The sequence below is a fragment of the Hyperolius riggenbachi genome, chromosome 7 (genome assembly GCF_040937935.1).
Source record: "Hyperolius riggenbachi isolate aHypRig1 chromosome 7, aHypRig1.pri, whole genome shotgun sequence".
NCBI classification, from domain to species: Eukaryota; Metazoa; Chordata; class Amphibia; order Anura; family Hyperoliidae; genus Hyperolius; species Hyperolius riggenbachi.
Genome location: NC_090652.1, coordinates 119023583 through 119050751, shown reverse-complemented (window position 1 = coordinate 119050751; position 27169 = coordinate 119023583). Strand labels below are relative to the sequence as shown.

The following is a 27169-nucleotide window of genomic DNA, read 5'->3' as shown; positions in this document are numbered from 1 at the left end:
GAGGGGCAGCCTGAGATGGAAGAGGGAGGGGGCAGTGCAGTACTGCTGGCTGGGTAGCCTATGATGGCGACCATGTGCCATGTGCCAGGTGACGAGGCGGCCCTTCCTGCTTGCCATACATACATACTCAGACTCCTACACCGTGCGCTGCCACAGCCACAGTAATAACACTGCTGCTGTGCCAACCACACTGACGTGTAGCTTTCCTTCCTCCAATTGCGGACTGACAGTCGCCCATAAGCTGCCGCATCAGCCAATAGGAGAGCCAGGAGCCTGACATTGTCCCTCCCCCTGTGGCGGAACTAGGCAGGGATGTAGTTTCCCAGCTATGGCTGCGCTGTACGAGCATCCCCGATATGTGTGACCTGCTGGGGAGGCGTCCAGCGGGTCACCTAGCGAGGTAAGCACAGGGGTACCAAGCGGGGGACGTCACATATGTCATTACCCTTCACTCACTGCAGCGCTGCCTGGCAACACTGTGCACGCATTGCCTGCCACCTTCCCATATGTGACCTCTGCTCTGCTGACACTGGCCTCCTGTCATCCTCATAGACATCATGTCCACTGACTACCATGGCTACTGCCACTGATTGACCAATGGCTACCGCCACTGACTAATCCATGACTACCGCCACTGACTGATCCATGGCTACCGCCACTGACTGACCCAAGGCTACGGACACTGACTGACCCAAGGCTACGGACACTGACTGACCCAAGGCTACGGACACTGACTGACCCATGGCTAATGACCCATGCCATGGCTACGGCCACTGACTGACCCATGGCTACGGCCACTGACTGACCCATGGCTACGGCCACTGACTGACCCATGGCTACGGCCACTGACTGAGGAATGGCTACGGCCACTGAATGAGCCATGGCTACGGGCACTGACTGACCCATGGCTACTGCTACTGACTGAGCCATGGCTACGGGCACTGACTGACCCATGGCTACGGGCACTGACTGACCCATGGCTACTGCTACTGACTGAGCCATGGCTACGGGCACTGACTGACCCATGGCTACTGCTACTGACTGAGCCATGACTATGGGCACTAACTGAGCCATGGCTACGGCCACTGACTGAGCCATGGCTGAGGCCACTGACTGAGCCATGGCTGAGGCCACTGACTGAGCCATGGCTACGGCCACTGACTGAGCCGTGGCTACGGCCACTGACTGAGCCGTGGCTGAGGCCACTGACTGAGCCGTGGCTGAGGCCACTGACTGAGCAGTGGCTGAGGCCACTGACTGAGCCGTGGCTGAGGCCACTGACAGCCGTGGCTGAGGCCACTGACTGAGCCGTGGCTGAGGCCACTGACTGAGCCATGGCTGAGGCCACTGACTGAGCCATGGCTGAGGCCACTGACTGAGCCATGGCTGAGGCCACTGACTGAGCCATGGCTGAGGCCACTGACTGAGCCATGGCTGAGGCCACTGTCTGAGCCATGGCTGAGGCCACTGTTTGAGCCATGGCTGAGGCCACTGTCTGAGCCATGGCTGAGGCCACTGACTGAGCCGGGCTACGGCCACTGACTGAGCCAGGGCTACGGCCACTGACTGAGCCAGGGCTACGGCCACTGACTGAGCCATGGCTATTGATAATGACTGAGCCATGGCTATGGCCACTGGCTGGTCCCTGAATGTTACCTGGACTTTGTATGTAGTGGATGAAATCTGGGCACTGATTTTTGCGTGAACGTGATCATTTCCAGTTTGCCTGATTCTGTCCCTGTTACAAGCTCTTGTGACAGCTTTCTTGATCCTTCATTGAAGTAGACTGCTATTGTACTGGGATCGCACCTTGACTGGGCTGTGACCTCTGACTGGACAGAGACCACACAAAGACTGCTGACCACTGGCTAGAGTAGGACTGCACAGGGACCACTGGCTAGAGTGGGAATACACAGGGACCACTGGTTAGAGTGGGAATGCACAGGGACCACTGGCTAGAGTGGGACTGCGCGGAGACTTCTGACTAAAGTGGGACTGCACAGGGACCACTGGTTAGACTCGGGCTGCACAGGGACCACTGGCTAGACTGTAACCAAACAGGGACCACTGACTAATCTGGAACCGCACAGAGACCACTGGCTAGAGTGGGACTGCACAGGAACCACTGGCTAGAGGAGGACTGCTCAGGGACCACTGGCTAGAGTGGGACTGCACAGGGACCACTGGCTAGTCTGGAACCGCACAGAGACCACTGGCTAGTCTGGAACCGCACAGAGACCACTGGCTAGAGTGGAACCGCACAGAGACCACTGGCTAGAGTGGGACTGCACAAGGACCACTGGCTAGAGTGGGACCACACGGGGGACCACTGGCTAGAGTGGGACCGCACAGGGACTTCTGGCTAGACTGGAACCGCACAGGGATCGCTTGCTAGACTGGAACCGCACAGGGACCACTGGCTAGAGTGGGACCGCACAGGGACCAATGGCTAAAGGGGCCACTGGTGACAACTATGTTGACTGTGAATCCCCACTAACAAAAGTAAATATCTGCACAATTGCAGATTTAGTAAATAAATTGCATGCATGGCTCACGATCGCTGGGTTATTTACTAAGCGCTGATTCACACTACAAGAGATTTTAAAACGCTAGAGATTTTAAAAGCTCTTGCTAATGCAATGCTGTGGGGGATTTTTACAAAATCACATCACTCCAGTGTGAACACTCGCATGGGATAACATTAGTGAGAGCTTTTAAAATCACAAAGCGCTTAGAAAAGCTCACATAGTGTGAACGAGCCCCTAGGGTGGATTCACATTACAAGAGCTTTTTAAAGGGGAACTGAAGTAAGAGGTATACGGGGGCTGCCATATTTATTTCCTTTTAATCAATACCAGTTGCCTGGCAGCCCTGCTGGTCTATTTCTCTGTAGTAGTATCTGAATAACACCAGAAACAAGCATGCAGCTAGTCTTGTCAGATCTGACTTTAAAGTCTGAAACACTTGATCTGCTGCATGCTTGTTCAGTGGCTATGGCTAATGGTATTAGAGGCAGAGGATCAGCAGGGCTGCCAGGCAACTGGTATTGCTTAAAAGGAAATAAACATGGAAGCCTCCATATACCTCTCTCTTCAGTTCCCCTTTAAACACCAGAGATTTTAAAAGCTCTTGCTAAAGCAGTGCTATGGGAATTTTTACAAAATCACATCGCTCAAGTGTGCACACACACAGTATTTTAAAATCTGAAGAGCTTAGAAAAGCTCTTGTAGTGTGAACCAGCCCTAAGACTATATTAAAACTGTTATAATGCCTGCATAATACAGTGCACATTGCATGTTTAAATGTGCAGTTCAGGCAACCAGGGATGGTTAAATAAAAAGGAGGAGGTGGCTGACCTCAGTAATGACAATTTTGTAAGACAAAGAAATTTATTTAGCACAGACAATGAATTTCATGGGTGTGAACCCACTTCCTCAGGACTATTACAGTGCCAGCAGGAGCAACAGCCAGAATAATGAGTGTTCATTCTGGCTTTTACTCCTGCTAGCACTGTAACTGGTCGATGAAATGACTTTCATTGTCATATGAAATTGTGGTTACTGAGATTAAAGTTAAATACTTACCTAGGTGAAGGGAATCCTCTGGTTTGCATTGCTGTTTGTGCCTGCGCTTGTGTGCAGAGGAAAAAGGAATGATACTGTGCTGGCAGGACTTGCTCAGTGTGGTGGTGCTTCCCTCTTTGCACAAGTGCAAATCTGACAAGTTCTTGTCAGATTTAGAGGGTCCCAGCGCTGGATCAGTGGGGATCGAGGACAATAGGGGAAGCCTCAGGACTGTCCAGAAATTTCTCACTACTAAGGTGTTCCCAGTTTCACTTCAGGTCCACTTTAGCAATCAAAGCCCCTCCCCTTACCTACCTATAATTTCAGTTTCCAGAAAGAGTGGGGTGTAGCAGGCTTTTCAGAAGATGTGTCTCAAGGATCTTTGGCACTTTGGTGGTATGTGGTGATACCTCAGAAAAGAATCAAGCCTTCTTGGGAAGGTGAACATTAAAGTATAAGCTGGGGCTTTTTTCCTACCTACTTGGGGAGGTTGGGGAACAGCAGATCAGCCATGGCTCCCTCCCTAGTAGGCAGCGCACTGCATTGCTGGACCCAATGGGTATCCATAGCAGTTTACATGGAAATAAAAGTATTTAGAAGCGTTTGCTAGTCTTGTGGATGAGGGAGGGATCTATCACATTTCTGCCTGAGTAGCGGCTAGAAAATGTGTTGAATTTCATTTCTTGCTTTGCTGACTTTTATTTTTCTTACAACTTGTTAATGTACATTCCTCAGTTTATCAAGACCAGTGCAAAGAAAAATGAAGCAAAAACAGTGACGTTGCCTAAGCAACAAATCAGGTTTCAGTTGTTGAAAGAATCAAGTATTTGATTGGTTGCTTTATACAGCTTTTTTTTCTTGCACTAGTCCTTTATTTTCGGTTCAGGTTTGCTTTAGGCCTCTTACAGACTAAAGGTGGGTACACACGTCAGATAAAAGTCTTTGGAAAATGAAAGATTACAGACCAATTTTACCCCCTTCCATGTAGTATGAGAGCCATACTCTACACAGTCTATTCTATGGAGCTGAACTCCCCATCAGATAAAAATCTTTGCAAGATGCTGCACACAAAGATGCTGTAGATATTCAAAAGATCTGTATCTGCAACAGATCAGTTCCTGCAAAAGATCCGTTCCTGCAAAATGCATTCATAGTTTATGATATCTGCAGATCTCATACACACCTTGTTTAACCTTTATTTCTAAATATTGCTACACTTTACACTCAATGCAACGTGTGCACAGTGAATGTTGCACAGACTTAATATTGCTGTGCGTTAGTCCACGTTAAAACATTTTCTAACATGCGACTTTAAAGGGAAGGTTCAGGGAGGGAGTTAAATAATAAAAATTGGTACACAAGCAAAGAGAAAAATCGGCACTAGATAGGATCCTGGCAGGTCAGGGGATGCAGGTGCATGAAACAATTTGTGCCTCCAGTGGGTGATATATCAATTGAAAAAAAAGGAAAAGAAGAACTTCTGGGCACCAAATTGCATAAGGACGTCACCTTTAATTAATCCTCCCGACACCTTCAAAACATACATGCAAGAAATTCAGCCTAACAGCCGTTTCGCAGGATGACCTGCTTCTTCAGAGGCAGCACATACGTATGTGCTGCCTCTGAAGAAGCAGGTCATCCTGCGAAACGGCTGTTAGGCTGAATTTCTTGCATGTATGTTTTGAAGGTGTCGGGAGGATTAATTAAAGGTGACGTCCTTATGCAATTTGGTGCCCAGAAGTTCTTCTTTTCCTTTTTTTTCAATAAATAATAAAAATCAATATCCACTTACCTGGGGCTTCCTCCAGCCCGTGGCAGGCAGGAGGTGCCCTCGCCGCCGCTCCGCAGGCTCCCGGTGGTCTCCGGTGGCCGACCCGAGCTGGCCAGGCCGGCTGCCAGGTCGGGCTCTTCTGCGCTCCAAGGCCTGGCACTTCTGCGTCCCATGCCGGCGCGCTGACGTCATTGGACGTCCTCCGGGCTGTACTGCGCAGGCGCAGAACTACTGTGCCTGCGCAGTGCAGCCCGGCGGACGTCTGATGACGTCAGCGCGGCTGCGTGGGACGCAGAAGTGCCAGGCCTTGGAGCGCAGAAGAGCCCGACCTGGCAGCCGGCCTGGCCAGCTCGGGTCGGCCACCGGAGACCACCGGGAGCGGCGGCGAGGGCACCTCCTGCCTGCCACGTGCTGGAGGAAGCCCCAGGTAAGTGGATTTGGATTTTTATTATTTTACCTCCCTCCCTGAACCTTCCCTTTAACATCGCACTGTAAAAGAGGCCTAAACGTTCAATGATGCAGATAATGGCCCATATGCAATTCACTTTTTCTCCTGAGTTTTCTCCTAGGTGATATTTTCACACTTTATCATAAAATGCCTTTTAAACCACCAGCAAGCAAGAAAATACTCTAATTTTGATAGTACTTGGGTACCTTTGCAAATGTAAAATGCTAAAAAGTTATTTTAAAAAGAAGATGAAGATTATCTCCCAGGAGTGACAGGAGATATCTCAGGAGAAAAACCAAATTGCATATGGGCCTCAGGTTTTTAATGCTATTCTCTCCATCTGGGAGATTTTTCCCTCCTTTTTCCTGTCAGTAAGTGGTTGGATAACTCCTTTATTTCCTGTAAGGTTTTCTTATACATTTATGAAGATCCTGGGGAAAGGAAATTAGTAAAACAAATATTCCCAGAAAGGGCTCAGTCTGCATTCAAAACCTCAAAAGTGACTATAATATTCAGAAGTAAATTATATTATTTTCCCACAGTTGAACTTGTGTTCCAAAAGTGAGCCTTTTAGTACAATGGTTAGTAGTTTACAAGGTTTGTTGTACATTAGAAATAGTTTGTTCATTATAGATTCTCAGTTCTGAGCCTTTATTTTTATGCCTGTTTTTCTATTTCAGGCAGCAAAATGCCAAATACTGTGCTGTGGGCGGCAGATATATGGGGCAAAGTCTACACCCTATCCACGGATGGACAGCAGTGGGAATTATGTAGAGATGGGCAGCTGGAATTCAAACGTCTGTCTGCAGTGGAAAGCTGCTGCTGGGGAGTGGCCAGCAACCATCAGATCTATGTTTATGTGCATAACAGTGACCTCCCCATCAGATATAAAGAAGAGACATATGAGAATCAGGTATGGAGAAGGACTCATGTATTTTGCTGATTAGCTAAAACAGTGCTGGTAGCCAGTCTGAACCACAAATATTATGTTCTTGGCTTCAATGCTGCCCTTCTGGCTGCAAAGCTTTTTTAGTTCACCTAGAACAAGTATGAGTACATTTAGGTTAGACGCTAATGAGTTTAGTGCGGATAGCTGATATTATTATTGGTAATTTTATATTACTAATATAATGTTATTCAGTTACTGCTTGCATGCCTTGCATCAACTCTCATACTAACACTCTTACTTCTGCTAACACTACCCCTCCTAGTCGCGCTATGCCTTCCCTACGCTTACCCTATGCTCCTGCTACTCGCTGCCACTATGGCTACACTACCCTTCCTACGCCCGCTACACCTAACACTCTCTCCTACTCCCACTACTCACTGCAACTACTCCTAACACTGTCCCCCCTACTCCCACTACATTTACCACTAATTCTCCTACTCCCACTACCTACTGCCACTACACCTAACACTGCCCCCCCCCCTACTCCCACTACATCTAACACTAACTCTTCTACACCCAGTACTCACTGCCACTGCTCCTAACACTGCCCCCCTTGCTCCCACTACATCTAACACTAACTCTCCTACTCCCACTACCTACTGCCACTACACCTAACACTGCCCCCCTACTCCTGCTACATCTAACACCAACTCTCCTACTCCCATTACTCACTGCCACTACACATACACTACCCATCCTACTCCCACTACTTCTTTAAGGGTGCAAAGCAATGGTCTTTTGCAGAATTGTCAACCACATGCATATAGCCACACACTCACAGACATCTATGGCTAGGTGCAAAGAGTAGCTTTCCAGTCCAGTCGTTGGTGCAAGAGCAGCTCTCATTGCCTGAACCATTCATTGGCATATCAGTCTGCTTGGTAGTCAAAAATCGGTGCCCAGGTCAGTCAGCAGTTACAAAGCAGTCCTCAGACGTACGAGAAGAATTGCCGCCGGGAGACTTGGGCGCAGGATACAGCCGGTATGGCTTATCCTGCTCCTGCACAAGTTCCCGGCGACTTTAATGACTATTCCCCCTCTAGGTCGACGTGGATAGTGGGGAATGAAGTTTTAAAAGTAACTTCAGCTCCGTCTTCTGGCTGCACTGAAGTTACTCCCTGTGCGCTGCTATAGCTGTAATTCCTATTACGTTCTATGGTGGCGCCGACTGCGCCCACGTTTCCTGCGCTGGATTGGAAGTGTCCGGTCCTCAGTCCAGTTAGTGGTCACAGAGTGGTGCTTAGCCCCTGGGGCAGTTAGTAGGTACAGTGCTGACGCCTCCTCTCTTAGGTCTAGTCAGTGGTTGCAGTGCAACCCCAAATCTAGACAGCAGTCACAGAGAAACCTTTTACACCATGGCATTAAATGAGTAAACGGTCAAACGGTCAGTAGTGTAGTTCCCCGTCCCCATTCCAGTTCAGTCATTGATAACAAAGCAGCCCCAGTCCAGTGAGCGAACACAGTGTGGCCCTCTCCTTCACCCCACTCTAGTCAGTGATAAAAGAGCAGCTCCCAGTCCAGTGAGTGAACTCAGTTCAGCCCACAGTCTTGTCAGTGGTCACAGTTGAGCCCCCAGCCCCCCCCCCCCCCCTTGTGTACAAAAAAGCTTTAAACTTGCATTGTTGGGATAAGTAGCTGCTTGTAATAAAAGATTGCATCTTTTTACATATAGTGTTGATTATTGCTATCTAAAATTAAAGTAGTATAATGGGCTTGTGGAAGGAGTGTGTGTATAATATATTAATATATTGGTGCTGGAAAATATCTATGGCCCTCCTCAATGCAAAATGAATGACAGAGTTTTAACTCCATCAGTTGTATGAGAATACAGCATATCTTGACACTAAAAGCAGAAGGAAGGCTTTACAATTATTATTTTATTATTTAGTATTTATGTAGTGCCGAATTATTACGCAGCGCTATACAGAGTATATTGTCTTGTCACTAACTGTCCCTCAGAGGGGCTCACAATCTGATCCGTACCATAGTCATAGGTCTATGCATGTATCATGTAGTGTATATATCATAGTTTAGGGCCAATTTAGGGGGAAGCCAATTAACTTAACTGTATGTTTTCGGAGTGTGGAGGAAACCGGAGTGCCTGAAGGAAACCCACACAGACACGGGTAAAGCATTCAAACTGCGTGCACGTGCAGATAGTGCACTGGCTGGGATTCGAACCAGGGAACCCAGCACTGCAAGGTGAGAGCACTAACCACTATGCCACCGTGCTGCTTTATAATTATAATTTGCAGAGGTTGCAGCAGGATGGAACTGGCAGACTGTAGAATCATGGGTCTGCTTCTCACATCTGTCCTGCTTTCACCCACCAATACTAGGAATGAATTACTGTGACTGAGTAAGTTTCTTCCATGCTATTGCCAAATTGAAATGTTTTTATGACCGCATGGTTTTAACAAGCAGGACCTGCTTTGCCTAATGCAGTTGTCGAGGGCAGTGATTTTGTTACCAGGTGTTAGTGGCCCTATAATATTATGAAGACTGATAGGGTGACCTTTATTCTGTATATTTACAGCGCTGGAATCCAGTGGATGGCTTTTGTGACAAGCTGCTTCCCAGCGATCGCTGGCAGTGGAGTGACATCACGGGGCTGAAACATCAGCAACTGGACAGCTTCCAGCTCCCCTCACCACACTGGGAATGGGAACTAGATTGGTATGTCGATGAGAATATAGGTGGAGAGCCAACAGAGAAAGGGGTAAGTATGTATTCTTTTAGCCACCCTTACCACCACAGCATAAGAAGCCCTGTGCCTTGGTTCTATGCCATCTGTTATATCAGTAGCTGGCGGTTGTTAGCCTTCTATGACTGCCATGGAAAGTGTCTACTGAAGGGGAAGTAGCAGACTGTTACCTTGAAATAAGTGCAGCATGAAGATAGCTCCTGCCACTGAGTTTTATGCTCTGGTCTAAGGAGGGAAAGGATAGCTGATTTGCTTTTTGTAAGCTCACTTATATAAAGTTTCGCTGAGTATAATTTGCCTTCTTGAAACAGAAGATCTTTGTGATAATTTAGCTTTAAAGGGACCCTGAGCAGTGGAAAATAAATGCAATCAGGACTTACCGGGGCTTCCTAAAGCCCCCCATGGCCTGCAAGGTTCCCCGGCAGCCTCTTCGTGCTTTCCGTGTACCCGCTGGCAGCTCCGGTAATCCGGCGACATTGGCAGAAGTCTGGCGTCCGCGACATAAGGCTGGTCTGTAAGTGTCCTGCGCAGGAGCGGTTCAGTCTTTAGAGAGCCGCACATGCCCAGGACGCTTACAGCGACTGTTGTGATGACACACTGGGGGTGCACACGCCCAACTTCAGCCAAAGACGCTGGATTACCGGAGCCGCCAGCAGGACCACGGAAGGGACAAAGAGGATGCAGGGCTAAGGAAATAAATATGGCAGCCTCTGTATCCCTCTCTTCAGGTTCCCTTTAAGATTTTCACTTCAGCAGTGGGATAAGCCCGAGCTAGCTTTACCTCTCCTCATCTGCCTTGTCACATCCAAATCCATGGAGTGAAAGAGCAGCACACAAGGTTAGGGAAGGTAATCCGTGGCCTCGCAGTGACCTCATTGTAAGTCCTTTTACAAAGAGGCAGAATGGTCACAGGACTAACGTTTTGGCGTTTGCAAAAAGGTGGGCTGTGTTCATTTCTGCAAATGTGGGTAGTAGCGCATGCAGAAGTCAGAATTTTGGTCGGGCCCCCAGGCCGAGGCACATTGAGCAATGACAACTTCCCTACATAGCAACCACATAAAGTGCATGCACACTGGTATACAGACACAAGATGTAGAAAAAAGTGTAGTGAACACCTGAAGAACAACCTGCCCCCTCTTTTCTCTAAGGCCCATAGCAGTCATTGCAGCTGCGGATATGCCCTCCAGTTGTGGATTCATGGCAATCATACTAGAGGTAAAGCTATGTACAGTGCAGTCTTATTACTTCAGCAATGCACCCTTCTGTTTTCCCAGCCCCCGGGGGATTCACCAAGACTGATAACCGTGTGACCCCATAACTTCTCCAGCACCTTCCACCCCACCCTTGGTGACCACTGCCTGACTGCTAGATTGGTACAGAGACCAGTATATGAGGGGTGGCTAGACTTCCATATCGGATATCGGGATCCTACTTGGGCTCAGAAGGACCCTGTTAGTGACAGCTTGGAGAAGTAATAAGGTCATAAGGCAGACAGTATGTAGCCCTGCCAGCAGTTTTATTTACAGCTGTCACGTGCAGCTCCATTACTTGATTGCTTTAAAGCGGACTTGGACTCAGAACTTCCTCTCTGCTCTAAAAGATAAGCAAAATCATAACCTTTAAAAAATTTATTTATTACAGCTGATACAAATCCTGCAATAAATCTGCTGTGTTTCTACTTCCTGCTTTCATGGAAGCAGACATATTGTTAACATCCTGTACTTGCAAATTAGCCTCTCTGCCACAGCAGTCAGCTGACGCAGCTGAGGGGTCAAATTACAACTTGTAATTAGCCACAGATGAGGGGGAAATAGACAAGCTAATCTCTCTAAATACATACAGGGTGCATTTCTCTTGTGCACCCTGTATGTATTTAGAGAGATTAGCTTCTCTGTCCTGTGCAAGAGTCCAGGTCCACTTTAAACTGTAATGGCTAAAAATAATGAAGACAATTAAAACCCGTGGAGGGTTTAGCAAGGCTATTTCATGGTAATTCTGGTTGTCTGTAACTGATAATCCTCTAAAATATTTTACTCAGCTGACTGTACCTCAGCCGATGACTGGAGTTACTTCCTTTTTTAAATTTCGAGTAAAAGCATTTCCTTTTGTTCACACGAAAATGTTTTCTCCACAGTCCATCAATGGTTTGAACATACCATAAGCAGTAGTTTCACATCCCTGCATTGGAGTTTTAGAAACAGGCAAGGAAGTATTTGCCTCAGACTGATTTTCCTATTGCTGCACATTTAGAGAAAGAGCCTCAGCCTATAAAAGCCAATCAAAATTCACCTATTGATTTTCAAGGGGAATATTTACATTGCTGCCATTCTTGCACTGTTAACGGCACAACCCTCAAACCTGGTTCAGTTGGTCATTGGGTGGCTGGGGCTCAAATTTAGAAAGGGGGGTGGAGCCACAAACAGCCAATCAGATTTGTTTCACTCCAATGCACATTATTGATGCCAAACACCACAAAACTCACAAACTTGGTAATTGAGAAATTAAATAATTGTGTGTTAGGGTTAGGAAAGTGGCCACAGCCAACACCAGCCAAATACATAATCGGGCAACGCAGGGTCATAAGTGGGTGGAGACAAATACAAATTTTACTAGAAAAACAGCAGCCATTCTTACACTGTTAATGGTAGGGTTCTCAAACTTTGCACAATTAGTCAATGGGTGACTGGGATTTATATTCAGAAAAGTGGGTGGAGCCTACAAAAGCCAATCAAAATTCACCTATTTATTTTCAAGGGGAATATGTAATTGCTGCCGCTCTTGCACTGTTAATGGCACAAGCCTTAAACCTGGTACAGTTTGTCATTGGGTGACCGGGGTTCTAATTCAGAAAAAGGGGTGGAGCCACAAACAGCCAATCAGATTTGTTTCATTTCAATGCAAATTATTCATGTCAAAGACCACAAAGCTCACAAACTTGGTCATTGAGTAATTGTGTGTTAGGGTTAGAAAAAGTGGGTGGAGCCAACACCAGCCAAATACATACCCGAGCAATGTCGGGACATCAGTGGGCTGAGAAAAATACACATTTCATTGGGAAATGTAAACTGCAGCCATTCTTACACTGTTAATGGCAGGGTCCTCAAACTTTGCACAGTTGGTCAGTGGGTGACTGGGATTAATATTGAGAAAAGTGGGTGAAGCCTACAAAAGCCAATCAAAATTTACCTATTGGTTTTCAAGGGGAATATTTATTTGCTGCCATTCTTGCACTGTTAATGGCACAAGCCTCTTGCTCTGTTAATCACCTGTACCTGGTACAGTTGGCCATTGGGTGATTGGGGTTCAAATTCAGAAAAGGGGTGGAGCCACAGACAATCAGATTTATTTTATTTCAATGCAAATTATTGATGCCAAAGACCGCAAAAACTTCGTCATTAATTAATTGAGTAATTGTGTGTTAGGGTTAGGAAAAGTGGGCAGAGCCAACACCGGCCAAATACATACCCGGGCAATGCCGGGCCACCAGCTAGTGGTTTATAAAACATATATATATATATATATCTCAGCATCCAAGTATGTACCACACATTTTTAACGTCCTTTCAGCTCAATACTAGGGCAATTATAATTGCACCCAATATGTCAATCTTTGCAAAACAGCATTATGTAAAAGATTGAGATCCAGGGATTGCACTTGTCCGCTGGAGTGTAATGCAGGCAGGGAGAGCACAGCAGCATCAAGCTGTCCATCTGCAAAGTACTAGTGATTCAGGAATCCTAGGGATGCCTGCCAATCCTTCCTGAATCACTACTACTTTGCAGATGCACAGCTTGTCCGCGTCCCACCTAGGCTCCATGTGACAGTGGGGACCTGTTTGAAGTTGGAAAACCTGTAATGGTTAGTAAACCTGTAATAATTAGTAGAAGGCAAAGTTCTATGGGTTTTGTTTTTTTTAACCACTGTCTGTTACAGCGTAGTTGCTTAGTGCATGTATTTTGGAATGCGGAGGGTTAACCCTTTACAATCCATTTTCTCAATCACCCATGTCTCTCCATGCTGTGCATAGTTCTGACCTCACAAGATGACAGCACCCATATAGCAGAAATCCATGGGAAGACTATAGTTTGTCGTAATGTATTATGTGATTGTAGTGGGTGTGTGTGTGTGGGCTTGATTCACAAAAGAGTGCTAACTGTTAGCACGGCCGTTTTCGCACGAATTTTCGCATTGCGTGCGATCGCGAAGTTTCACGTGAAAACGGCCATGCTAACAGTTAGCACTCTTTTGTGAATCAAGCCCTGTGTGTGTGGCCAACTTTATGATCAGCGCATTCAAACTTACCGTACTTTAAACATTGGGTGCTGTATGAGCTTGTATAAGCTGGTGCATGTTTATATTTCTCTACAGTTCAATATTAATTCAATTGATTGTACAGTCTGGGATTAACACATGGCAGCTGAAGGCAGTGGATAACTGTGGATGTGACAGTTTAGCTTTGCTGGGAACTCCCTGCTGTTTAAATCTATTCAAAACACTTTATGTGATGCCTTTCAAATGTTTTTTGTCCCTTTCTGTTTTCCAGCACGGCAAGTGTTAAAAAAAAGTACTGTAGTTATCTATGCAAATAAGCTTCTCCAACAGCTTGTTGTATTCAGTCTGGTTTCCTGAAAAGTAAATATAAGCCAAATGAGTGTTCTCTGAGGAAGGAAAGGCTTCAATAAGGTATTAGTGCAGGATCGTTCAAAGGGTCATTACTTCTGTTAGTTTTTCAGCTCAGCAAGCCTAATTTTTCCCAAAATTTTTTTCCAAAAGCGGCGCAATTTTTCCACAAGCTTTCACACCCTAAACACCATACCGCTTGATAGATCTGCGCCAGCCCTGCATAATTCACACCTCCGATGGATCCAACTCGTGATTACTGCTCTGAGCTGCGGATTTTTGTCCCGAGCGGTTACCGCGAAGGAGGTTAAAGAGAATCTGTACTCTAATATTCCTATACTAAAAAGTGCTGTTTCTGCCACTCTCTGCTGCAATCCTGGCTTGTAATTAACAGTTTTAGGCAGTGTTTACAAACAAACTAACCAGCTTGTGATAGGCTCACATAAACAGAGTGTGTGAGTCATACAGAGTGTGCAGAGGGCCTGCAGAGGGTGTGTATCACTTCTATCCAATCACAAGCAGCCCTGCACATTCCACACATTCAAGCCTTAGCCCGACAGACATGGCAGAGGAAAGGAGATAAGATTTATTACAGAGACAGTGCAATTATGAAAGGCTGCAGTAAGACAGAGCACATTAGAACAGGCATAGGAACTTATAGCATAGAAGAACTAAGGCTGAAACATTTGTTACAGAGTCTCTTTAAGTGTAAAAATGAAGCGCTTAAAGGAAACCTGAGAGGAACACAACACACTAAAAGCATTTATATTTACCTGGGGCTTTCTCCAGCCCCCTTCAGGACGTAGGCTCTCTTACCGTCTCCCCAGTACATTTGTTCAGTTGCACCTGCACAGCATGGCTGTACGCACTTCCCCATTGTGCTTCAGTGGCCAGGAGCGTTCTGCACCTGTGCAGTACATAAACATATGAGACTCTGTTGTGTAACATATTTACCTTTTGTAAAATACATAAAATTAATCACCTCATAAGTTTATTCTCACTGCAGGTTTACTTTAATGTTGATCTGAGATAAACGTTTACTCATTGCAAAATTGTGTCTTACATATAGTTTATAGGGCATTCCTCAAGCCAAATACTTTTATTTTTTGTTTTAATACCCTAATTTCCTACAAACTAAACAGGCCTCCGCCCACAGCTCCCCCAGCGCCTAGCTACTCTGAGACCCATGTAGCAGGGGCTTATAGGAGCTCAGTGTAGGGGAGGTGGAGGGTTTTCTTGAAGGAGGGGAGGAGGCATTTCCAGCCAAGAATTTCAGAGGGGAGGAGGAGAGGGGAGTGGAGCTTTCACAGGCTGAGGGGTGGAGATGCAGTTGCAGCTTGCTTGTGTGTAATGATGACAAGCAGAATATGGCTGCTTTCCTTGTATTACAGGAAGAAATAATCATCTAATGTTGAAGCTTTTTGCAGCTAGATTTGCTGTGTAAACTATCTAAACTTTAGATAAGGTATATAGACAATTTACTTCTTATAGTTAGTTTTTCATCTCAAATCCACTTTAAGTGTTGTGTCAAATACCATTTTTTCTAACCCAAGATCAAACTGTATCTGATCTAGGGCTGGACGTATGCTATAGATTTCCCAGCAACATACACAAAAGACAAGAAATGGAATTCCTGCGTACGCCGTCGGAGGTGGATCCGATACAGAAGATACAAGTCTAGGAACAGCTGGGCAAAGGTACCGTTTTATCATTTGAAAAGTGTGCAGTTTGGAAGTAGAAATATTGTAACATTATCTGGCTGTTCTTTAGATGTTTTATGAACGGGAATAAATCTGATAAAATAATTACCATTTATAAGCATTATGTCCAGAAAATAACCTGTAAAAGTTCTTGGCTGGCATCTGCCTGTTTGTGGCCAGCAGAATTAAAATGAAATAAAGAAATCACCCCACTTTATTGTAGGGTCACTGGAATCATAGTTTTTAATGCCTTATAAAATGGCAATGTTTTTAACACTTTTTTTTTTTCAGTAGTGCTGAGTTTCCTCCAGTCTCTTCAAGCATAGTATAGGGAGGGGTAGGTGTAAATGCAGACACAATGGAAAACTAGAGTTGATTTACTGTAGTTGGATAATACAGGAAAATACTAGTGAGTCCACAGTCTTGAACTCAATATATTAAAAATTGTCTGATTTTAGGTGGCAAAAGTTAGAAAACCTTGCTTAGGTCATCTCAGAACTTAGTAGAGTTACTGACATGTTGAAGCTGGCACAGCAGCAGTTGTGTAATATGTGTACAGCTGCACCAATAACATTTTGGATTTATTAAAGATTACCTGCCTCTACCTGCGAAACCCGTCACTAGTGAACAGCAAGAGCTGGGAGCTTTACGGTGCTGCTTTTCCCGGAGCAATCGCTTTTGGCTACTGTAGCCACTGCTGTAATCGCTCCGGGATAGCTCCCAAAAGCCTGCAACTCACTATGATTGCAATGCTGACAGTGGGACCACCCCAATAGAGGTCCTCTGGAATAGCGTTTTGACGATCACCGGTTATTGGCAAGCGCATCAAAAGCACTTCTAGTTGGTCCCAGCCCTGGGCTGAGTCTTCTTAACTTTACCTTGTTGTCTAGTGGAATATGTTCAGAGGGTTCCAGGGCTGGATCGGTGGGGTTGAGAAGGATATATATACTGGTATACTGTAACTACTTGTTGCCATCCATTGAGGAGTTAAAACGGACACGTACATTTCAGCACAATGCACACTTATTGCACACTTATTAATTGTCCTATTTGCACTAATTAGTGCACAAGTAGAACTTTGTGTACCTGATGTGAATGGTGTACCTGATATGAATGGAACAAAAGGATTTTTCTTACCTGGGGCTTCTTCCAGCCCCTGTAGTCTGTCCGCTCCCTCAATGTCCTCCCGGTCTCCACTGTTGTGCCGCTGTCAACCCCATTAACGTCTACATTTGTCTCTGTGGCAGACTACCGCCCTGTGTGGTCCTGACCTTGGAGTGTACTATGAAAGATGGGCGCAGCAGTGGGCAGATCTCTTGATCACTACTTATTTATAATAAGGTCCATTTTAGTTTTCTTACTGTATGCACTTTGAAGGGTAAACCAATAACTCTGGTTTACAGTTTTAATGCTACGGTGGAGCTCCTGCCAATATCTGGGGCCCCCTACTAAGGTAGTGTCCTGATATCAGTCCTGGCTTAGTTGCCACCGGCTTTTGTATGGCACATATGATTGCTTTGTGGTCAGTTTTTGTTATGTGGGAAATGCGAGGTGTATTAGAAGCATTTTCTTGGAGTTGTTAGTTTGGTCACTGGCACACAGCTATAATAACATAGTCTATGCTGGCACCCAGTGGTCATTGCCAGGATTTATTAGCAAGGTGCTTGCTTTGTACACCAGAGCTCCCATATGAGAAGATTATGCCCTCAATACTTCAGCCAGTCAGTATTGTTTAGAGTTAGCTGATTGATGGGAGAGCACTATATTACAGTGTCTGCACTGAATCCACCAATTTCATACTCAAACCTACCCATGTGTACTAGTTCATATTCTGATGACGGCCAACATCTGAGGTTCTAATGTGTTTTAGATTCCATCCCACATGGACAGCTGCCAGCTACCTGACCCGTTTAATGACATATCAGTGGGAGGATGGGAGATCACAGATGAGCCTGTTGGACGCTTATCTGTCTGGACTGTTTCTTTACAGGGAAAGGTAAGAGCTCTGCTTCCACTGGTGGAAAATCTGGTACTGTATGTGCTCCTCTTACTGCCACTTTCATTATGTAAACCTTAATACTTATGTAAGTATTAAGTTAGTATTACCTCTTAGACATATTTTTGGTTTTGTACTCAAACTGTCATTTTCAAATTATTTTCAATCTGTGTTGACTGCAGGTTAACAACATAAACATGCACTTGATATGCAGGTCAGGTGCAATTTTTCACTTATTCCAGGTGTACATGAACATTTTTCTTTAGCCTGAAAGGCACCTGACCTCAAAACTCTCTGTACACAGGCACTTATAGTGCTCCTGAATTTAATTGGCAAACCATTAAAGAGATAGGCAGCGTTTCCCTGAGACAGGCAAAAACAGCACAGGAAATTTGGGCGCACCATGCCCAGCCATAGCCGTAATGTGAGCATCTCTCAGACAGTAATATGGGTGCCGTAAAAAGACTGAGCCCAATTTACCATAAAAACAGCATCATTTGGACGCCAGCAATAGCTGACGGGCAAATTATATCTTACTCCTGAGTCCATGGAGGCCTGGAGGGATAATAGTAATTAACACCGTCGGGACTTTTGCAGGAGCGGGGCAAGACATTTTTTGGTTTTGCCCTGCGCCCAAATTTTCTGGTGCCTTAATTACACGCATGCACTCGCATACGGGGGAAACGCTGGGAATCTGCACATAGTGGAAAAAGGCCCTAGAACTACAGGGAGTGCAGAATTATTAGGCAAGTTGTATTTTTGAGGAATAATTTTATTATTGAACAACAACCATGTTCTCAATGAACCCAAAAAACTCATTAATATCAAAGCTGAATATTTTTGAAAGTAGTTTTTAGTTTGTTTTTAGTTTTAGCTATTTTAGGGGGATATCTGTGTGTGCATGTGACTATTACTGTGCATAATTATTAGGCAACTTAACAAAAAACAAATATAGCCATTTCAATTATTTATTTTTACCAGTGAAACCAATATAACATCTCAGCATTCACAAATATACATTTCTGACATTCAAAAACAAAACAAAAACAAATCAGTGACCAATATAGCCACCTTTCTTTGCAAGGACACTCAAAAGCCTGCCATCCATGGATTCTGTCAGTGTTTTGATCTGTTCACCATCAACATTTCATCCAGCAGCAACCACAGCCTCCCAGACACTGCTCAGAGAGGTGTACTGTTTTCCCTCCTTGTAAATCTCACATTTTATGATGGACCACAGGTTCTCAATGGGGTTCAGATCTGGTGAACAAGGAGGCCATGTCATTAGTTTTTCTTCTTTTATACCCTTTCTTGCCTGCCACGCTGTGGAGTACTTGGACGCGTGTGATGGAGCATTGTCCTGCATTAAAATCATGTTTTTCTTGAAGGATGCAGACTTCTTCCTGTACCACTGCTTGAAGAAGGTGTCTTCCAGAAACTGGCAGTAGGACTGGGAGTTGAGCTTGACTCCATCCTCAACCCAAAAAGGCCCCACAAGCTCATCTTTGATGATACCAGCCCAAACCAGTACTCCTCCTCCACCTTGCTGGCGTCTGAGTCGGACTGGAGCTCTCTGCCCTTTACCAATCCAGCCACGGGCCCATCCATCTGGCCCATCAAGACTCACTCTCATTTCATCAGTCCATAAAACCTTTAAAAAATCAGTCTTGAGATATTTCTTGGCCCAGTCTTGACATTTCAGCTTGTGTGTCTTGTTCAGTGGTGGTCGTCTTTCAGCCTTTCTTACCTTGGCCATGTCTCTGAGTATTGCACACCTTGTGCTTTTGGGCACTCCAGTGATGTTGCAGCTCTGAAATATGGCCAAACTGGTGGCATCTTGACAGCTGCACGCTTGACTTTTCTCAGTTCATGGGCAGTTATTTTGCGCCTTGGTTTTTCCACACGCTTCTTGTGACCCTGTTGACTATTTTGAATGAAACGCTTGATTGTTCGATGATCACGCTTCAGAAGCAATTTTAAGAGTGCTGCAGCCCTCTGCAAGATATCTCACTATTTTTGACTTTTCTGAGCCTGTCAAGTCCTTCTTTTGACCCATTTTGCCAAAGGAAAGGAAGTTGCCTAATAATTATGTACACCTGATATAGGGTATTGATGTAATTAGACCACACCCCTTCTCATTACAGAGATGCACATCACCTAATATGCTTAATTGGTAGTAGGCTTTCGAGCCTATACAGCTTGGAGTAAGACAACATGCATAAAGAGGATGATGTGGTCAAAATACTCATTTGCCTAATAATTCTGCACTCCCTGTAGAAGTTTGTGCGGTGCATAGACCAATCTGTCAGTTTGCCACACGTACAGTCACCTTTCCTTGATCAATAAATTGTTTTCTATTTTTATAAATATGGACCCTGATTCACCAAACTGTGGTAAGGTTGCAGTGCCTAGACAGCACACAGCAATTTTATCACCTGTTGACATAATGCGATAACACACAGCATTACTATGATAATATACCTGGTGCTAATGGGTTAATTAGTATTAGTAGCAGTAAAATTGTTGTGCACTACCTTTGCACTGCAATCTTACCACAGTTTGGTTAATCGGCCACAGTGGGAAATTCTAAAAGAACTCTGTTGTGTCTTATTTGCACCAATACTTTCTCTTCAGGTTTGGTACAGAGAGGATGTTTGCCATGATAATCCTGAGGGCTCGTCTTGGTCGGAGATAGAAACCCCCAGTGAGGTTATACAGATCAGCTGTGGCCCCTGTGACCTCCTGTGGGCAGCTCTGTGGGAAGGCCAAGCTATTGTGAGGGAAGGCATCAGCAGGAATAATCCCAAAGGTAATGTTGAAAACCTTAAACAAAAAAAATCCAATTCACAGACTGGATCTGATATACTGTGAGGGAATGAAGTATTTAATCTCCTGCCGGTGTTGACTGTTTGCCTGCTGACCAAGAAATAACCAGTCTGTCATTGTAATGGTAGGTTACTGTAGCTTCATGAAACAGAATAACAACAAAAGAACCATCAGAATTCCAATGCCCCAAAGTCAGAGCTTGATGTGCATTGTAATGAGTGAAATTAGCATTTGATTCCCTATCAAAAGATGACTTAGTATTTGGTGGCAAAACCCTTGTTGGCAATCAGGGAGGTCAGACTTTTCTTGTAGTTGGCCGCCAGGTTTGCACCCATCTTGGGAGGGATTTTGGCGCACTCCTCTTCGAGCGGTGAGCGGTCGTTTCTGTGATCTTGCGACATGGGCATAGGCGAGCGATCATGCAAATGATGCTTAACGATGCGTGGTGATAACGACTTTCACAGGGAATTGGCTCTTTAAGATCACCGATGACTCCACGCAAAGTACCGCAATTGTTTGATTTCCCATTCGCGCTTTAATAACATGCATGCTCTCACATATGGGGATACGCTGGGAATCTGCACACAGTGGAAACAGGGCCTAGACCTTTGTGTGGTATAAGATTAAATTCTCACCTATCACATTATACATCCATCTAGAAGCAGCCTGTGCCTGTTGTATTCACTGGAGGGCGGACTGAGAAGTCATTGCTATTGCAATTTCCACAGTAGACAAAATAAATGGTCTCTACTGATGTCTTCTGTGTTTGCAGGCACTTCCTGGACTATAGTGGAAGCCCCAATACCTGGAGACAGGATTATGCACGTTTCAGTTGGTGTGAATGTAGTCTGGGCTGTGACTAAAGAACCCAAGGTGAGATTCTACCTGGCGCTATCATGCATTTGAGATGGAAACCGTTTTTAAAAATGCACCTGACATTCCTGTATAGACACTGCAGGAGATTAATCTAGCAATCTGAATATTACAACACAATGACCCAGATAGCACAACAGCACTCAACACCAGGAGGTATTGCACTAGGAGGAACTCTGCTCTACCTTTTAGTGGACTTGTCCATATATTTTATCTAAAGGTTAGATAGTTTACATGGCAAATCTAGCTGCAAACAGCTACAACGGTATATGATTATTTCTTCCTGTGATACAATGAGATCCGCTATATTTTGCTTCCCATCATTACACACAGGCAAGCTGCTTTACATCTCCACCCCTCAGCTTGTGAAAACTCCACTCCTATCTCCTCCCCTCTCTGCCCCCTTGCCTCTGAAATCTCTGGCTGGTAATGCCTCCTCCTTCGGGAAAAACCTCCTCCTCCCAAGACTGAGCTCCCATGAGCAATTGCTACATGGGACTCAGAATGCCTAGGCACTGGGGGAGCTGTTGGCAAGGCTTGTTTAGTTTATATGGAATTAGGGTATTAAAACAAAAAAAAAGTATTTGGCTTATCTTGGATCCACTTTAATGCATTGCAGCTGTCAGATATGAGCTGGATCACTCAAATTGTCACACGGATAATGTTTGGGATACTTATGTTATTGCTGTGCGGGTTTTGAATGGTATGGAGGGAGATTATGCATCACATGGATTAATGCTTCTTAACATATGTATTCCAGTTCACAGAACTAATATCCTTGAGGATTCAGCAATCTAAGGCACAAAGAGAATTGTAGTACAAAAACCCTTAAAGGACTCTGAAGTGAGAAACTTACTTCAGGTTTGATACATACCTAAGCAGAGGAAGGCTCTGGACACCATAGAGCAGTGTTCCCCAACCCTGTCCACAAGGCCCACCAACACTGCATGTTTTGTATAATTCCACAGAGGTAATCAGCTCTGCTGCAACACTAATTACCCCACCTGTGATTGCTTGTGGTTTCCTGCAAAATGTGTTAGTGGGCCTTGAGGACAGGGTTGGGGAGCTCTGCCATAGAGCTTTCCCGATCCTCGGTCTGTCCCATCATTCCTGCTTCATTCCTGGTTGAAGTTATTTTTTTTAGCACTCCTTGGGCAGCCTTAGGGGCTTCTGTTTCCAAGTAGTTCTGAAGAGGGTCACATCAGTATTGTGCAGGTACGAGTCCGGGCTCACGCATGCGCAGTACCAATGTGCTCGTCATCAGAACTACTCTGGGACGCAAGTAGTTCTAGAGGCTGCCTGAGGATTGCTAAAGAACTAGAAGGATGAGTAACTTAAACCGGGACGGAGCAGGAACTTCGGAATGGGGCGAGGACTGGGGAAGCTCTAAATTTCCAGAGCCTTCCCTCTACTTAAAGGGAACCTAAACTGAGAAGGATATGGATTTTTCCTTTTAAGATAATACCAGTTGCCTGACTCTCCTGCTGATCCTGTGTCTCTAATACTTTTAGCCACAGCCCCTAAACAAGCATGCAGATCAGGTGCTCTGACTGAAGTCAGACTGGATTAGCTGCATGCTTGTTTCAGGTGTATGATTGAGCCACTATTGCAGCCAAAGAGTTCAGCAGGACTGCCAGGCAACTGGTATTGTTTAAAAGGAAGCATCCATATCCCTCTCAGTTTAGGTTCCCTTTAAGTATGTATCAGATCTGAAGTGAATTTCTCACTTTCTCACCAGATTTGCTTTAACAATCCGTTGCTATGGAGGTGGACTTCAAGACCACCTCCAAGTTGTCTACGTTAAATATAAAAGGAAATTTCACTTACATTAGGTTAGCCCTTTACAAGGATTAACAAGAAGACATTATTTTAGCTTGTTTATTACGTTTTATGTACATCATACATGTCAAACTCCGGGCCACAGGTCAAATCTGGCCCTCAGAGCCATTAAATTTGGTCCTCAAGTGGTTTCCCCGCTTTGTATTATGTTTGGCCCACTCTAGACCACCAGGGAAGCTATATTGGAGGTGAAACCCTAAAACACCAGGGAAGCCATATGGGTGAGGTAGGGGGAAAGCACTAAACACTAGGGAACTGTATAGGGTACAGTGGGGCCACTAGACACCAGGGAGCTGTATAAGGGAGGGAGGGCCATTAGATACCAGAGAACTGTATAGAAGTTGGATGGTGGCCATTTGACATTAGAGAACTTTATGAGAAGACTAGGTCCCAGTGTACAATTTCAGTCCACTTTGAGTTTGACATGCCTGATGTACATGTAACAGAAAGTAGTAGATAAGCTTGCCACCAGCCAGGTGAGAGTTTATGGGTAATCGGTAGTTAAAACAGAGTCTGCCATGGTTTTAAAGAAATGTAATCTGAGCCTGCTGTCAGATTTGTTAGCATTATAATACTGAAGGTTCGTACACACATACAACTATTCCACCCAACTATCGCCCAAACTTGGTCTGTTAGACGACAGTTGGGCGTTTGTATGCATGGTAAACGACTAGATGAGCGACTGATAACAGGTGGTTTGCCCAATCCAACAGGCACTTCAACTCACACGACTGTTGGACTGATATTGCGCAGTTGGTCACATGTGCACAAGTTGTTTGAACAACTTGTACTTGTTTTAAATGCGCCATATTGTGCAGTCCGTCGTTCTGCTTGCGTGTGCAATATGTAAATGAGTTGGTCGTTTAGTTGGTTTAGACGTGAGGAAATATATGTGTCAAGGGGTTGTCGTGCACTTTGTTGGACATGTGTACGATCCTTTATCTGACGTTGTTCGCGCTGTACTGCGCAGGTGCAGTAGTTCTGCGCCTGCGCAGTACAGCGCAAACAACATGGCCGTGATTGACAGCGCTGCTCGCGCAGTACGGGGCCGACTCGGAGGTCGGCCTGAGTACCGGCGGGGATACCGGGCTGTGGGCTGCCAGCGGAGCTGCGTCCTGGGACATGTTACCAGGCAGGAGCTGGAGGAAGCCAATGGTAAGTAGATCGGGGGGAAGCCATTGCAGCCTGATGACTCCTTTAACAACCTGAAATGTCATAAAGATTTTTGCTGCACACCATAAGGTGTGGTAAAGAAAGCCTCAAAAGGAGGCTACGACTTAATAATGCCACATACTTACGTCATTGATACAGCCCTGTTTTAAGATATAAAATGTTCACTGAACTGGAACTTGATTCGCTTCGGCTCCCATTCTCACTTTTTGCTGAAGTGCCTGTAATGACCTTTGCGAGAACAATTTACAAGAGAGGTGGGAGGGATCATTTCAGAAGCAGTGGGAAGCACAATGGGCACATGCTGCAGTCTTCAGAAAAAGCCCTTCTTCTACATAATGCATGTGACATGCCGATATCTTAAATGATGACCAAATGTATAATGCAAGCATCTTGCATTGCTGATCAGCACTCCATTAAGGCCCATCTCTAGAGAGGGATCTAAAAATACAATGTAGTGGTTTATAATGTCTACAACAATATCCAAACAGCAGTTAGTCATAGTATTGCGCTTCTTATAGAAGGCATGCTCGGTGTTCTACCCAGGCTCTTTTAGACAGGTGCCTTGCCCGGCTAATTTTGAGGAGCACCAGGATGTCATTGGCTCGCCTCCTCATCTTCCTCCTATACCTTTAAGCAGAGTTGTGCCGGCCCTGCATTCCCCCATCGCACCCCACCCGGCTACTTTTTCATGCCACCCGGTTAGAAAAAGTTTCTGAGGACAACACTGCATACTGCTGTGAAAGCTCCTATCAGTGATGTGCTGCATATGTTTCTGTTCCTATCCAGGTGTGGTTCAGAAGAGGTGTAAACTCACACAACCCGTGTGGGACCAGCTGGATTGAGATGGTTGGAGAGATGGCAATGCTGAGTGTGGGACTGAATGATCAGGTACAGTTATACACATTCTGACTAGAGTACGCTAGTGTGGAGTAGACTAGCTCAGCATATACAGGCTCTGCAGTTTTGCTATATCATCTTCAGGTGTGGGGAATCGGCTATGAAGACAGAGCGGTCTACTTCCGGGAAGGCGTCACCCCAAGTGAACTCAGTGGTAAAATGTGGAAAGCTATCGTGGTCCATCGGGAAAACGAAAGGTCAAACTCCGGAAGTGTTTCCAGCCTTCTCAGGTGATGGCTCATCTTGTGAAGTAGTGTCTGTCCATAATCTCTGTGATATTTACAATGAAGCTTACAGTGACTCTAAATACAGAACAAATAATAAGCAAGTGAATTCCTGTAGTCTATAAAGTGTTACCTGTGGCAGTGTTATGTGCTTTGTTTCACAGACCCCTATGTAGGTGATAGGGATGGTCAATGAGATATTAATAATTCTTTGTTGATGAAAATTGTACGCTGCTTCTTGTTAAAGGTAGGAACACACTAGGCAGAATTGCATATGTGTTTTCCATAGCACATAGTGGAAAACACATATGCTATTCTGCCTAGTGAGTTCCTACCCTAAATCTTTTCTACAGAACGTAAATAAAGCCCAGTACATTATACGAGGCACGTGCAGACATAAGAATTACTTGAGTTCAATTAGAAAAATGATCATGCCAAATGGGTTTATTCATCAGGTGAACTTAAAACAGACCTAAACTCTTCCATAGCAGAGAAGGAAATTGCAGAGACACCCTGTGTGTATTTAGAGATAACAGCCTGTTTAATGCTGGATCCACACCATACAATTTATCGGCAGATTTACCTGCCAGATCGATTATTTCCCGCATGTCTAATCTGCAGCTAAAGCGAACAAAATTTTGGGATGCATTAAAAGGGAAATAAAAACTCGAGATGCTAGCATAATATTGCCCCTGTTTAACTCTCTAGTAAGGCCACATCTGGAATATGGAATTCAGTTCTGGGCACCACATTACAAAAAAGATATTGCAGTTTTAGAACAGGTGCAGAGACGAGCTACAAAATTGATACGTGGGATGGAAGGTCTCGCTTACCAAGAAAGGTTAGATAAACTGGGTTTATTTAGTCTAGAGAAAAGACGCCTTAGAGGAGATCTAATTAACATGTATAAATACATTAGAGGGCAATATAATAGCTTGGCGGATGAGCTTTTTGTCCCTAGGCCTTTTCAAAGGACTAGAGGACATGAGCTGCGCATGGAGGAAAAACGTTTTAGCCATTTATTTAGGAAAGGGTTCTTTACAGTAAGAGTGGTTAAGATGTGGAATGCATTGCCACAGGAAGTCGTTATGGCAAACTCTATACCTGCATTTAAAGGGGGCTTAGATGCTTTCCTTGCGTTGAAAGACATCCATGGCTACAATTACTAGGTTATGCCTAATGATGTTGATCCAGGGATTTTATCTGATTGCCATCTGGAGTCAGGAAGGAATTTTTCCCATTTGGGGCTAATTGGACCATGCCTTGTAAGGGTTTTTTCGCCTTCCTCTAGATCAACAGGGGTATGTGGGGGACGGGCTGGAGTTGTACTTTGTACTGGTTGAACTCGATGGACGTATGTCTTTTTTCAACCAAAATAACTATGTAACTATGTAACTATGAGAATCAATCAATTTGTTTCTATGGAAATCGGTCAGAAAATCACTCAGTGCAGTGCTGCTGTTGTACAGGTGCCTCACTAGCCTCCAGGCTAGCCACGCATCTGTTGCTATGGAGGAAGGACAGAAAGACAACGAGCAGTGAGAAACAGAGCAGAGCATGTATCCTAGATTTAGACTACACACCAT

General features: G+C 45.0%; 1 protein-coding gene across 2 annotated transcripts in view; it reads left to right on the top strand.

The window, feature by feature from the left end:
• Window positions 1–260: 260 nt before the first annotated feature.
• The window catches only part of TECPR1 (tectonin beta-propeller repeat containing 1), a 122790-nt gene continuing 95881 nt past the window's right edge, over window positions 261–27169 (top strand). The window contains exons 1-9 of one of the 2 annotated variants that reach the window (XM_068244572.1): window positions 261–400; window positions 6463–6695; window positions 9268–9450; window positions 15630–15752; window positions 17626–17751; window positions 20386–20560; window positions 21350–21450; window positions 25249–25350; window positions 25444–25589. In XM_068244572.1, the coding sequence (XP_068100673.1) occupies window positions 6471–6695; window positions 9268–9450; window positions 15630–15752; window positions 17626–17751; window positions 20386–20560; window positions 21350–21450; window positions 25249–25350; window positions 25444–25589 (1181 nt within the window). In that variant the 5' untranslated portion in view covers window positions 261–400; window positions 6463–6470. The remainder of the gene's footprint in view (window positions 401–6462; window positions 6696–9267; window positions 9451–15629; window positions 15753–17625; window positions 17752–20385; window positions 20561–21349; window positions 21451–25248; window positions 25351–25443; window positions 25590–27169) is intronic. The other variant, XM_068244573.1, reaches the window with a different exon arrangement.